The sequence below is a fragment of the Artemia franciscana genome, chromosome 6 (genome assembly GCF_032884065.1).
Source record: "Artemia franciscana chromosome 6, ASM3288406v1, whole genome shotgun sequence".
NCBI lineage: Eukaryota > Metazoa > Arthropoda > Branchiopoda > Anostraca > Artemiidae > Artemia > Artemia franciscana.
In genome coordinates, this window is record NC_088868.1 from 3,437,847 (window position 1) to 3,452,708 (window position 14,862).

At 35.1% G+C, this 14,862-nt stretch overlaps 1 protein-coding gene across 2 annotated transcripts in view; it reads right to left on the reverse strand.

Annotated features, from left to right (window-relative positions):
* Nucleotides 1–14,862, reverse strand: part of LOC136027921 (uncharacterized) — a 50,300-nt gene that overhangs the window by 25,542 nt on the left and 9,896 nt on the right. For both annotated transcript variants that reach the window (XM_065705364.1, XM_065705363.1), the window contains exons 3-5: nt 8,106–8,391; nt 5,750–5,923; nt 4,056–4,274 (exon numbers count right to left, since the gene is read on the reverse strand). In XM_065705364.1, coding sequence (XP_065561436.1) covers nt 4,056–4,274; nt 5,750–5,923; nt 8,106–8,391 — 679 coding nt within the window. The remainder of the gene's footprint in view (nt 1–4,055; nt 4,275–5,749; nt 5,924–8,105; nt 8,392–14,862) is intronic.

Sequence of the window (14,862 nt, forward strand, 5' to 3'; positions counted from 1 at the left end):
CAGAGCTTGGCAACGCAATTATAACATATTTACTTCTATTGGCTGCAATTTTAGCATATCCTAATTGAATATTTTATTAATGTCGGAGACTGCACTGGCACAGGCTTGGAAGACTATTAGCAATTGAAATATCGAGCCATCAAAGAGAATCTACAAGAGAGATAGTACAGCCACTACAACGAAGTGGAGTACTAGGATATTTGTTAAAAGAAAGAAATTCACATTTATCTACATTAAGAGCAAGGCCAGTATCCAAAAAAGAAGTAGCAGCGCGAGAAACCATGTAAGATAGACCAGTTTTAGAACAGCTTATAAGAAGCAGGTCATAGGCAAGATGTAAAATATCAGAAAAACCAAAAACACTGGTAGCCGATATCTTTGCCGGAACTCCTGAAATATATAATTTAAATAGGGTCAGAGATAAAACTCTACCTTGTGTTAAACCTCTTTAATAAAAGTAGCTGGTACCGATTTTAGCCGATGAAAAGAATAAGAGTACCAGTAACGAAGAAGCATTATAACCGATAGATTGACACCGCAACCATTAAGAGCAAAAAATACCGACTAAGACATATACTACCGAAAGCTTTTGATAGATCTAGAGCATAGAGATAGATTCCCTTTCCTTTAGAAGAATGGTCAAGGACCAAAGAAGATAATACACGATGCACATGCTGACAGCCTACTCCAGGTGACAGAAATAGCTCAAGTGACAGAAATAGGTCGGTAAGAAGAACAATTTATAGGAGATTTTCCCCTCTTTGAAATTGAAGAAAAAGTACCATACAAAAAACTCTCCGGCACACCAGAAGTACAAAAACACATCTGGAAAAGTATGTGTATATGGTCAATAGGGGGGGGGGGTGCAATATAATAAAAGTTGAAATCTAGATATACCATTATTATCAACATTGTCTCATTTAAGCTTCTTAATTGCTTCAGTTAAGGACGAAAGAGAAATAATAATACAAAGGGGTTACGATAGGGGGATACTAAGAATAGCAGAAAGGGAATGAGTATACAAAGAATGTACAAGGTAATTTACATTAGAAAAAATAGACGAGTAATGGTCATGCCAAGCAGATGCAGGAAAACAATCATTTCTAGGCGTATCACTTCTAATCGACTCAGAAATTAATAACTTTTCGCCATTCTCTTTTTGAAACTGGAAAATCCATGCTACAATAGCGCACTGACTTAAGAAATTTTTTATGTTCACTACGCGTATTACGCTTAAGTTCAGATACAATTCCACGATGCAGTCCATAAAATTCGCTCCAAACTTTTAACCACAGCTTTGTTTTATTTTTCAAAGTTCTAAATTAGGATCTAAGGACGGAATAGGTTTTTGCGTACCACATCTAACACGTTGCTAAGGCACAACAACTGCCTCAGCATCTCTTAAAAATTTGATTATTATTATAATAGCAATCCAGGTTCTTTTTGCAATTCACTCGTACAGAGCACTAGAGCAGAAGATAAGGAACTCGTATAGCAGACATCAGGTTTGTTACTGTGAAAACATAGAGAGGGGCATCAGCTTTCTTTCAAAAAAAATTTCCAAGTCATTTTGAAGACAGGGGTACTTCACAAACACTTGTAATGTTTATATTAAGCGTAAGAGCCAATGAAATAGGGAGATCGTATATTTCTTGATCTTCAGCATGTACAGACACTATTGATGTAGTAATACTAGGTAAGCAATTGTGGTCAATATTGCTCTTACTGCCTGAATGGTGATTGCAAGAAAATGGAGGAGATTTTGAGTATAATACAATAAGATGGAAGGCAATCAAACAACGGATCATTTGTATCCTTATTAAGGTCACCAATGATCATATAATCTAGAGAAATAGAAAAAAAAAGTCCACTAAAAACTTCAACTTGTTACATACTCTGGTATATCTAGTCATCAATCTGGCAGAACGATCATCATAAGGCAGATAAGAATATATCAAAACTGAAGTGCCCATAAAAACAGCCAAAAAAAACTCATCCGAGTAAAAAGTCACAGGAGAAGCCAAATTCGGATTGCACTTAGAAACACAAGCTAGCCCACCGGATGAACAGCCCCTTGTGGCTTTAGTAGTGTTGAAAAACACGTCACATAGAAGGCTCCAGCGCAAAAGTGTAATGCCAAAGTCTGTAAGAAGGTGCTCCTGCAGACAGACCCAATCAAAATCATTGTAGAACTTGTCAATAACGAAATCCTTATCCTTAGTACCATTAATATTAAACGAAATTATTGAAAACACTAGAGTCATTGTGAAATGGGGGAGCACAACATTAGTTCCTTAGATACTGGGCAGAACAGACTATAAGAAGCATGATTTTTCCCACAGTTAGCACATTTAGGAACAGCGATACAAGGACTATTCTTGGTAGAAGGATGAGGCCCAGCACATCTGACACATTTCTAGGACATTGCTGGTGCAAGCACTTTGAAGGTGATCGTATGACCGTCATTTGAAGCAGCATTTATGTATTTCTTTAAATTTGTGGATTCCAAAAAACCTATATCCAACTTTTTCCTCATTTGAAATAAGTGGACTGAGCGAAGGAGTCTTCAAATTCAAGCTAGTTTGATATAGTCGGGCCCAATTGATTTGCACTTTTTATACCTTGTAGTTTATTAAAAACTGAAAGATCAACATCAACTGGGAAGCATCTGAAAATCCCAAAAAAGCGCTTGGATTGTACTTCAACTGATGCTCCGGAAATAAGGTTCTGGACCGATGTAAAAAAAATCTTCAGTTGCAGATACATCAATATTGACATACCATCTGCCATTAACAGGTTGCACGCTGCAGAATAATTCATGCCCAGCTATTTGATCGAGAACAGTTTTGCATTCAATAGGATCAGAGAGCTCTGGAGGCACTTTAGAGACAATAACTGTCGCATGAGTGTCACTTGCCGGTGTAGGTTTGGGTAGTTGGCACGTCGGCACCTCGGTTTGTCGCTTTATCACAAATATAGGTACAAAAGTGTCGCAACTGTCAAGAGATCTTACATAGTAATAATGTCACTAAAATGACTAGAAAGCGCATTGTTCCCCTTGCGTACTAGGTAATCCGACCCAGGTTCCCTTATTTGCCATAAAATAAATATCCTTTCTGCAAATGTGCTAAAGGATATTGAAGACCAAGGTGTTTTTTTAAAATTAAATGCGCTTGATGTCGCAAAAGCTTTTGACTCCTGTATATTTTCACAGGTTTCGCTTGAGGCCCATATGATTTGTCAAAGATATATCGATAGAAATCTGAAAGCTAAAATTGAAGATAGTAGTCTGCTGATCCAACCTCAACAGGAAGATGTTTGGGTGGCGGCGCACAGGCGGGATGACGGACGGCTCTTCGTGGATGCTCTGGGTGTCTCCTGCGGCAAATCAGAGGATCTAAGGTCAAAGGTAAGAATACAATATTACAGTTGAGGTTTTGAAGGTTTTAACGCTTAAGAAATCTTTATGAATGGCTGAGGAGTTAAGCCTGATAAGCGTTACAGAACAACTTCGATAGAAAAAATTGAGTTTGAAAATAACTTGAAAATTTTTGAAGAAACATTTGAGTTTTTAAAAATATTGCCAATAAAACCAAAATTATTTATACAAGATTTCAATAAACAAAATTTAGAATTGAAATAGAATTAATACTTTCAATAAAATAACTGAAAGTGTTTAAAATAAAAGATGAAGACTTCAGGTTCGCCTCTTGATTTTCATTCTCAGAGAGACAAAATTAACTTGAAGGATAGCAGAAAAAACTGAAATAGTGCTTGGCCTTTATTAAGACAATTTTAGCCCTTATAAAGAGCTAAAATTTATTTTAAGCTGCCGGTCGACATTTGAAGGGGGTTATAGTTACCAGTTAAAAGAAGAAAAATAACTTACGCAGTGACCATTGTGTGAATCTTAATAATTAAATAACAATTGCCTTGTAGTACAGGAAACTTACGTTATTTAACAGCAATAACAATAATTTTTAAATTAAATTCTATTAAATTATCTAATTAAAGTTTAACCAATTTAACATTTAACTTGAGCCTCAGCTAATTACCTCGGTCATTTCTTCAACTTTAACTTCAACTTCATCGTCACTATCTTCTACATTCTTCAACAAGAAAAGAAGAAGCCTTCTATTACTATTTTCTGGTAGCGGATACGAAGCAAATGATAGATAGCGTCTTATGCGTCCAATGGATCTCAATTCTTGTCGATTATCTTTCCAAGCCAGTGGTAAATCCAGTGAATAAATCAGTCGAAAGACAAAGGACTTCTAAAAACAAAATCAAGACTATCAGATGTTCAGCAAAACAAATTTTGCTGAGAGGAATATGATAGTAAGTGATCAAGCTGTGGATACAAACTTATATAAAATTTTCAATTATTGATTGTCCAAGGTATAAGCAATTGAAAAGTTATAAGCTGAAGTCCAATAAATATTAATAGTTATGTTTAGAAATTACTACGAATTTTGATGCATATTGATTTCAAATAAATTATATTTATTAATTTAAATTGACTAGCCTTTGTACGCTAAAAAACTAGTGGGTGACATGCTACGCGTTCAATGAATTTAAGTAATTATTAATTTCCTTTACGAGGGAGACGCACAAGTAGTCAAAAGATGAGACAAAGTGTCTCTACCCTCTCCCCAATTGGTAGGTAAACTGTTTTGTAAAGCATAATTCGATGTTGGGATCGATGACCTAGTCAGATTTCGGGTATTCTGATTCCAGATTCTGAGGCAGATGGTTATCACTATCGGTTACCACGTTTCCTTTTTATCCTTCCTTATATAATTATTGTATAAGGAAGTAAAAAAAAGAAAGTATAATTATATAACATTAATTAAATACAGGTTATACAGGTTGTATACAGGAGATATACAGGTTGTCAAAAGATGAGACAAAGCACACCCAACCCCTCCCCTTTCAGTAGGTAGAGGGTTTTGTGAAGCATAAATCGATATTGGGATCGATGTGTGCCTAGTGTCACATTTCAAGTATTCTGATTCCGGGTTCTGAGGCAAAGGGTTATCACTATTGTTTACCTTTTTTATCCTTCCAATTATTTTGCTTAATGAGGTCCTTGTTTCCATACCATAGTTTTTTTAGGTCAATTTTAGTCTGGAAGAATAGGAACATAAGTATACGGACCATGATTAGAATACTGGAAGGTAAATAGTGGCCAAGTATGGTTCTGAAGCGTGGGCACTCCAAAAAGTGGAGGAGGATGGGATAGATGTCCAGAGAAATTATCAACAGATTGTTTTGGCTTCCCGTCTGACTGACCGTATTTCAAACAGTAGACTATAAGAAAAATGCAGTTCGATCCCACTTTCTAGGGCTACAATAAGAAAATTCTTAGTTGGTTAGGACACATTCTGTGGTAGAAGGATGACAGTTTGCCAAAAACGTTCTTGTCAGTTTAACCACCTAGAGTCCAACAAAAACAGGTCATACTTTAATGGGGGAGGATGTAGCAAGGAAAAATTTAAGGGAGATTGGAACTCCTTGGGAGGATGGAGAAAGAGAGGCTTTGAAGCTGTGTTGGCCTCGAGCGACTTAGTGCTGCAGTAAATTATTAGTAGTTGGTAGCTTTAAATACCAAAATTGCTGATTAAAAAAAAAAAGAAACCAAAAAAAAAACAAACAATAGATATTTCCGAGGGAATGAAACATATGATATCTAAAAATGAAAAACACAATCCCTCCTCTTCCCTCTCTATCTAAATGAAACAAAGCCTACATTTGATTCAGCGTTTGCAAGACTGAAGAAATCCCTTGCATCTTCAGCGTGTCTTCCCCGTACATCACAACTTGAAGAGAGCGAATAAACTTTGCCAGAAAACATATTTGCCGGTATAGAACGAAAATCACATTGGTTGATCAGTTCCAATTTGTCTCCGTAGTAAAATGATGCCTGAAAAGTGAGAAACAGTTCAAAAATAGAAAAAAGGAAAAAATTAGTTTGTAAGACTAGATTATAAAAAAGAAGTTTTAAGCCTAGTTCTTAAACATTAGTTTTTGACAAATTAAAAAAAAATTAAGAGACTTTAATAAATCAACAATATATAAACTGACATTTAAAAAAAAATCACTGTTTTGCCTCTCATGATTATATCTTTTTTGATTTTATCCTCATTTAGCATTCAGGATATTTTTTTTATCTTGTACCTGTTCAATCCTTCCGTTTTTATCATTCATTATGGTCATTTCTTTTATTCTTAAACCGTGGACTAACCGCTTGTCTTGCTACTTCTGTTCGATTTATATTCAACTAATCTTATCAATATTATATATTTCGTTTTTCTTTGGTGCAATTTTTTTTTCTATTTTATTAGTCTGCATTTCTGCATGAGTGGGTTTTTTAATATCTTTTTTCTAAAGTTGTGGGTTAACTTTTTTTGGTATTACTGCCTTTTGGATGCAATAACTAAACTAAACAGAACACGACTACAAATAAACAAAGACCTACATTTACAGTTAATCAGCAGTTAAATGCAATGCACCATAATCCCAGGAATATATGAACTAATATATAGGAAGCTGGACAACCGGTTACTAATCCTGTTTTCTATCATCTAAAGTTCACCCACTATTAACAAAAACTAAATTACTCCTATGGAGGTCTTTCCCCTTAAAAAGTCAATTTTCCGTAGTTCCTATTTACCATTATCACCAGTCATTATTACCGAAGTGTTAAGACATACAAACTCAAAACTTTGTGCAAACTGGTCTGGTCTGGTTATATCAGTCACGTATCTAGGACTTGTGCTTGTCCACCAAGTTTCATCCCGATCTCTCCACTCAAAAGTGTTTTCCAAGATTTCCGGTCCCCACCCCAACTCCACCCAATGACACTGGATCCGGTCGGGATTTAAAATAAGAGATGTGAGTTACGAGGTCTTTCTAAATATCAAATTTCAGTAAGATCCGATCACTCGTTCGTAAGTTAAAAATACCTTATTGTTTCTAATTTGTCCGAATTCCGAATTTTTCTAGCATCTAAAATTCAACCGCAACTCACAAAAACTAAATTACTGCTATGGAGGTCTTTTCCCTTAACGTCGTATTTATCAGCAGTCAATATTTCTGAAGTGTTAAGACATGCAAACTCGAAGCTTCATGCAAACTAAAGCTCAAAACTCAAATGCAAACTCAAAAGTGCTATATTGAAGGAGAAATTTTTCTCTTACATGACATAATTGAAAATAGAGACATGTAAAATGCAATTATATGATGTGTCTCACGTCAAAATATACGTCAAAACATTATTTATATGTGAATAATCTAAATACCTTTAAATACGGGATTTGCATGTACGCGTAAATTTTCCCATTCAGTGCCCTTATTAGCTCAGGACACATTTTATTCCTTTAGTTTAAAAAAATGTAGACAAGATTAAAAAAAATTGCCTAAAAACTAATATAAGTACACATAAAAGGAGTATGCGAATGTTACGGCGCAAGCCGCGAAACGTGAAAAAAAATTTTGACTGCAGCACCGAAAATCGCAGTGTAGCAGGCAAATTAGGGCAGTTGTAGCCCTTTATGAACTGACTATGGTGGCAAACCTGGTTAGATATAGTTAAATGTGTTGCTTCACAGCTGCATCCTATAATTCAATGTTGTTTCAACACTTCAAAACCAAAAAAAAAGAGGAAAATAAGTATGAGACAAAACAGGGTATATTAACTTGAATTCCAAAAATTAAAAGAGCAACAAAGAGATTGGAAAAGAAGAACAAATCAGAAAATGAAGAACTATAGAGGATCAGAAATAACATTTTCCTTGTTAATAATCTTTTGACACAATAAAATAAAAAAGAAGTTAACTTGACAGAAGAATTCAAACCAAAAAAGAAAAGGAAAATAATAGAAAAATCCACAACAAAAATCCATAGTGGGTAAACTAACTTAAGTTAGAAAAAAAGAAGATAGACAATTTAAGTAAACGAAAATCAAAGAAAAATATGAAGTAAGAAAGAAGCAGAGATTTTCGAGAAAACATGAGAATGAAAAATACTAAAACAATAAACCAGTCTGTTCATCAGCCAAAACAATCGTTTTTACTAGTTTTCGTAAGTAAAATTATTATAATAACCTCTTCTTTTTTAATCATTCCAGAACACAATCCAGTGTCATCAGGCCAGGGAAACATCTCTAAATACTTCACAAATTCGTAATTTTGAGTGTTTTGAGCAAAAATTGCTACTTGACCTCTCCAAGCAGGGCTTTGTCCTTCATAAATATCGACCGGGAGAATAACAACGGAAGCAGGTACTTCGGGAGGAATGAGGTATACTTGAAAATCTTCTGAGTAAAAAGTTATTTTAGCACAGTATATTTGAATCAAAGATGAGAGGCTGTCAGTCAATCCTCGATTATCCCTGAAAAAGAATGACTTCTATAAAATCTTATTAAGTTTTCATCATGGCTGTCACAGTAGCTACAGAGAAGTAAGAATCACAGCCCATAGAATCACAGTCGAAGGTCACACACGGTCAAACACGAAGCAAGAATCAAAACCCACAATAACTGAAAATTTGAAAAATATTATGAAATATATATATATATATATATATATATATATATATATATATATATATATATATATATATATATATATATATATATATATATATATATATATATATATATATACATATAAATATATATATATATATATATATATATATATATATATATATATGTGTGTGTGTGTGTGTGTGTGTGTGTGTATATATATATTCAGAAATAAAACATATTATTGATGCACTCAAAAAAAAATTTGCGTTATTTTTTTCATGGTAGTGGCCGAGGTCCTTTGTAGATTGCACACTAAACTTAAAATCCTCTGTCCTTGAGGGCAGGGATTCGAGTTCTGGTTTCAGTGTTGTCACTCTGTAACCCCAGTTAATGTCAACGAAGCTCTAAATGGATACCTAGAAAAATATTCGGGTATTCGAAAGCACAGGATGGCTGGCCCCCAACACCACATTGCACTTCCCTGCTGAAGGGCTATAAAACGGAAATCAGTACCACCAGTAGTGACTGCAAAGTATAATACTATAGTTTTTATTATTTTCTTATGGTCCATCTTATACAGTCCCTCTTTTTTAAAGTCCCTGCCAAGGGTAATTTTTTTTATGTCCCTGTTTTACTTTTCCTTCGCAAGCGCTCCCAAGTCACTAAAGATTGCAAAGATGCCTGATGGCTCTTTTGAAAGCATATTGTCAAATTTGTGTGCTTTTAATAAATTCATCGCGATAACGCCAGAGATGGTCGCCATAGACGGACATCAGCACCGCCAGTAGTGACTGTAAAGTCCAATGCAGTAGTCTTTATTATTTTCTGATGGCAAATTATTTTCTAGGTAGCAAAAACGTCCAAAGTGGCAAAAAAACTGGTTTTTTCGTTGCCATTTCTAGAGCAGAGAACGTTAGTAGACATAAAATTATATCATGGAGATTATCGTTATTAAAAATGCTTAATCAGAGTATCTTGGCTCATGGTTGCAGCCGAAGCAGCAACCAAAAAGAGGGCAAACCATGGCCTAAGCCAACCGAAATTTTTAAAACGGGTTTTAAGAGAAAGTGCCTAGTGGAAACGAATCTCAACTGAAGCTAAAGCACAAATAGTACATATTATTCTCATTCAACAGAGTAGCATATTTGAATCATGGAAACAAATTTTAAGAATTGGAAAAAGAGCAAATATAAGACAAAATCAAGATAAAAAAATGTATATTCAAAATTACAATCGTTGTAATTCTATTTACTAATGGTTTACTATCCCATCAAGAAAACTAAGAGATCCCTATTTTGGCAGGGATAGGACTAATATATCCCCTTTTTTCCTAGAGATAGCTGGCTCCTGGAAAATCGTAGAAAAAGTTTTGAGAGGTTTTGGGTTTTTATGTTTTCCACCCAATTAGTAGTATTCTGAGAATTCTTAAGGAACATTTTTGTTTTCTCGAGCGAACAGAAAAAAAAGTTTTTTATCAAATCCGACATTCAAAATAATAACAAGCCTAACGTTCTCGACAAATAGTATATCCAAGTTTCTTACCAAAGCTCAATATAAAACTAGGAATATCCAATTATATGACTGAACTTGGGCAGTTTTTTTTTTTTTTTTTCTTTTTTTTTTAGTTCAGTTTCTGGCCAAATTTCTATCTAGTCATCTCTCCAACTTTTGTTCATGCATGTGTGACTGTAGGAGGTACTATTTCAAAAACAGGCTGTTCGTTTTGAATCCTTTTTTTAATAATCAATGAAGATAAGAGGGCAAAAAAAGGAAAGACAAAAGGGATTTTTCTTTAGCCATTGAAGCTTACTCAAACCTCACATAAATATTTCAACTGTATATCCAAGGGCTGTCCTCACCGTAACGTATGAAAATAAATAAGCATTACAATAAAAAAATTACCATTACAAAAAAAAATTAAAACAGTTCCAGAGTTATTACTTCAACAAAGATTATCCAGGACTGTGGTGCCAAGACAATGTGGTCCTTGTCGATATATTTGGGTGTGGAGGGGGGGGAGTACTACTTAAAATAAAGGTTGAATTGGTTGTTTTTACACGCAATTTGTTAATCATTAATGAAGATAACGAGAGTACATTGTTACAATTATTGCAAGATAACACTGTCGGTTATCTTGAAGCAAAATCACGAGGTCCTTCTACATATCAAAACTAATTTAGATCTGATCACCCACTCGTAAGTTAAAAATACTTCAATTTTTCCAATTTTTCCTCTCCCTTCATCCCCCCAGATGGTAGACTCGGGGAAAACAATTTTATCAAGTCAATTTGTGCAGCTACCTGACACGCCTACCAATTTTCATCGTCCTGGCACGTCCAGAAGCATCAAACCCGTCAAAGCACTGAACCCCATTCCCTAACTCCTTCAAAGAGAGCAGATCCAGTCCGGTTACGTCAATCACGTATCTACGACATTTGCGAATTCTACCCACCAAGTTTCATCTCAATCTCTCCACTATAAGCGTTTTCCAAGATTTCCGGTTTCCCCCTCTAACTCCCCCAAATGTCAACAGATCTGGTCGGGATTTGAAATAAGAGCTCTGAGACATGAGTTCCTTCTAAATATCAAATTTCATTAAGATCCGGTCACCCATTCTTAAGTTAAAAATACTTCAATTTTTCTAATTTTTCCAAATTAACGAAACCCCAGCTCCCCCGAAGAGAGCAGATTCAGCCCGTTTATGTCGATCATGTATTTAGGACCTGTGCTTATTCTTCCCACCAAGTTTCATCCCGATCTCTCCACTATAAGCGTTTTCCAAGATTTCCGGTTTCCAAGATTTCTGTCCCCCCTCCAACCCCCAATGTCCACAGATCCGATTCAAATTGAAAATGGAGCATCTGAGACATAAAATCTTTCTATATATCAAGTTTCATTAAGATCCGATCACCCATTCGTAAGATAAAGATACCTCAATTTTCACGTTTTCAAAGATTTCCGGTTTCCCCCTCCACCCCTTCCTCCAATGTCACCGGATCTGATGGGGATTTAAAATAAACGCTTTAAAGCACAAGATCCTTCTAAATATCAAATTTCCTTAAGATCTTATCACCCGTTTGTAAGTTAAAACATCTCATTTTTTTTCCGAATTACTCCCCCCCCCCCCTCCAACTCCATCAAAGAGAGCGGATCCGGTCGGGGTATGTCAGTCACGTATCTTGGACTTGGGCTCATTCTTCCCACCAAGTTTCATCCTGATCTCTCCGCTTCAAGCGTTTTCCAAGACTTCCGGTTCCCCCCAACCCATTGACACTGGATCTAGTCGAGATTTTTTTTTTTTTTTTTAGTCGGAGTTACGAGGTCCTTCTAAATATGAAATTTCATTAAGATCCGATCACTCCTTCGTAAATTAAAAATACCTCATTTTTTCTAATTTTTCAGAATTAACCCCCCTGCATCTCCTCCAATGAGAGCGGATCTGTTTTGGTTATGTCAATCACCTATCAAGGACTTGTGCTTATTTTTCCCAACAAGTTTCATCCCGATCCCTCCACTCTAAGCGTTTTCCACGATTTTAGGTCCCCCCCCCCCCCAATGTCACCGGATCTGGTCGGGATTTGAAATAAGAGCTTTGAGACATGATATACTTCCAAATATCAAATTTTATTAAGATCTGATCACCCATTCGTAAGTTAAAAATACCTCCTTTTTTCTAATTTTTCCGATTTAGCTGTTCCCCCACTCCCTCTCCAGATGGTCGAATCGTGGAAAAGACGATTTCTAACTTAACCTGGTCTGGTTCCTGATACGCCTGCCAAATTTCATCGTCCTAGCTTACCTGGAAGTGCCTAAAGTAGCAAAACTGGGACCGACAGACAGACCAACAGACATACCGACAGACAGAATTTGCAATGGCTATATGTCACTTGGTAGATACCAAGTGCCATAAAAATGGGGGTTGTTACAAAGGCTTGGACTCAAATTTATTTCCAAATGTGCAAAAGTTTTAGGTCAAGTTTCAATAATTTAAAAAGTTAAAACCTTTTTTTCCTTTTTTTACTTCTTTCTGTCAAACAAATCAAATTGTTGTAGGAAAAAATGGAAGAATTTGAAGTGTAATATTCCATACTGATAATACACCTAAGTAGAATGACTTGTTTATATGCTAATCAATTAACAGAAAATCAAAAAAAGCAAATATTTCCGAGGTGTTACCGATTCTTTTTTTGATTTCAAATAAATATTTTCAGGTGCAGGTAGCCTAGTTTGGCCACAGTTTGACTCAATATTTTTTTCTGATCTTGTTTTTTTTTTTTTTTTTTGCATTTCCAGTCTGACGGACAATCTTTTGAGAATTGTTACCTAATACTTTCTGTTAGCTGACACTATTGTGTCCAAGAGATAACAGAAAATGATTGTTAATGTTCCTTTTGACTCACTATGTGAGATGGACAGAGCTAATGAGTTGGTTTGTCCTTATTTATCTTGAATCTGCACAGAGTTCTTGCAGTAAATCTTCTGATACTAGGAGTTGAATTATAAGAGAATATATATTGAGTTCTGTGCTATGTGTGCAGGTATGGTCAGCGAGACTCTTGGCTGATAGTGAAATTTTGTGGTGTTTGAACCATTCTAACATTTTACATTGCAGGGTATAGTGTGCAGACGTCAGTATATAACATTCAAATAGGCAAAAAAATTTCGAACTGGATGATTTATATTTCCGCTTGATCCAGAAACACTGTTATAGGTGCGGAAGTCTGTTTCTATTAACCCAACACTTTGAGCGCTGACACTATGGCCAGTTCCTTGCACTAAAGTTTCTTTGTTTTTCTTCTGCATTTTCACCACAAAATATTCTTGAACTGGGTCATTTATATTTCCACTTTTCCACATTTTCAACGCAAAAGATTCTTCACGTGGGTCATTTATATTTACACTTGTTGACAAAAAACTCTTATAGGTGTAAAAATCTATTTCCATTAACCCAACACTTTGAGCGGTGACACTACAGCCAGTACCTTACACTAAAGTTTCTTTGTTTTTTCTTCCACTTTTTCACCGCAAACAGAAAATTGCCGCTAAATACTTGTTTTATTAAAGTTATGAAAATTAAAAGTAATTTCCCAAATCTAAGACGAAGTAATTTACTAAATCTTAGGAAGGGATCCTTAAGTTTCGTGAATTGATACCACTGCAGTCTCTGCAGAGCTCTTCTTCAGATTCTTTTCACTTAGAGAACACTTAAAAAAAGCAAGGAAAACAAGACTATAATTACCATCCAGTTTTAGGTTTACTTGAATAATGATTAAAATTCTGAGCTAAAGTTAATACAGTTTTGTGTCTTTTTTTCTGAAATATTTTTTTTTCTAAAAATACATTTCTGTTTGTTTGGGAAAAATTTCCAACAAAAACTTTCCAGAATATCACCATCAAACTACCTCTTAACGAGTAAGCTGCTGGCCGCCCGCTAGAATGGGTGTCAATCCTAAACTTCTAAATTAAATCTGGGGCAGGATTAATATGCATCTGAGACCAGCCTTTTCCTTTCAAAAATATTAATAGTTGATAATTCACTTTTATTCGAAATCAGATCCCTGATACCTTGTATGGGAAATATAATTAAAAATGAGCTTCAAAACCAAAAAAAAGTCAATAACCAATATGCAACAATTTATCAAGATAATATCCAAATTAATGCTGTTATTGAGTAGCTGCTGTAGCTAATTAGTAGTTAATAAAGATAGATAGTTCTTCTTGTCTTAACAACATTGGCCTGTATGATTCTTTGTAAATAGATTACTTTTGGTTCACTGGTGTAGTTCTTCGGGTTTGTTGTATCATTGATATGTTAAATATAGATTATGCAATTGGAAAAAAAAAATGTAACAAGCCAAACAAGCCAAATTATTTGTTTTCTTTCTTTCTAATTCACCACTTCTTTTCTTCCAATAAAATGGTCTTCAAATTAAATGGCATTCCTGTCATTTACTTTGGAGTTAGAATTTAAGCAAAATCTTAACAATGAGTCTTTAACCAATTATTTGAAAGGATCTTATACTTTAAACATTTTTTGTGACCCTCAATGTCGGCTGACTGGGTCAACGGCAAAGGGTGCGTTAGCGAATTCTCCGGGGGGACTACTCATCATGAAAATCTATTGAGAATGTATCATTCGATTATGAGCTTTGACTTAAAGACAATAGATTTCTGAAGGCAAAGTTTTCAATCAAAGTGGGTTGCACCACAGAAAATTTGAAGAGCTGTCAAATTAATCAAATGACATTTCTTTTGAAGTGATTTTAGGCATTTTCCCAGAAGGCATGCAAGAACATTTTTAGGGACAACCCTTTTCTGAGTTTTCAAAAGGA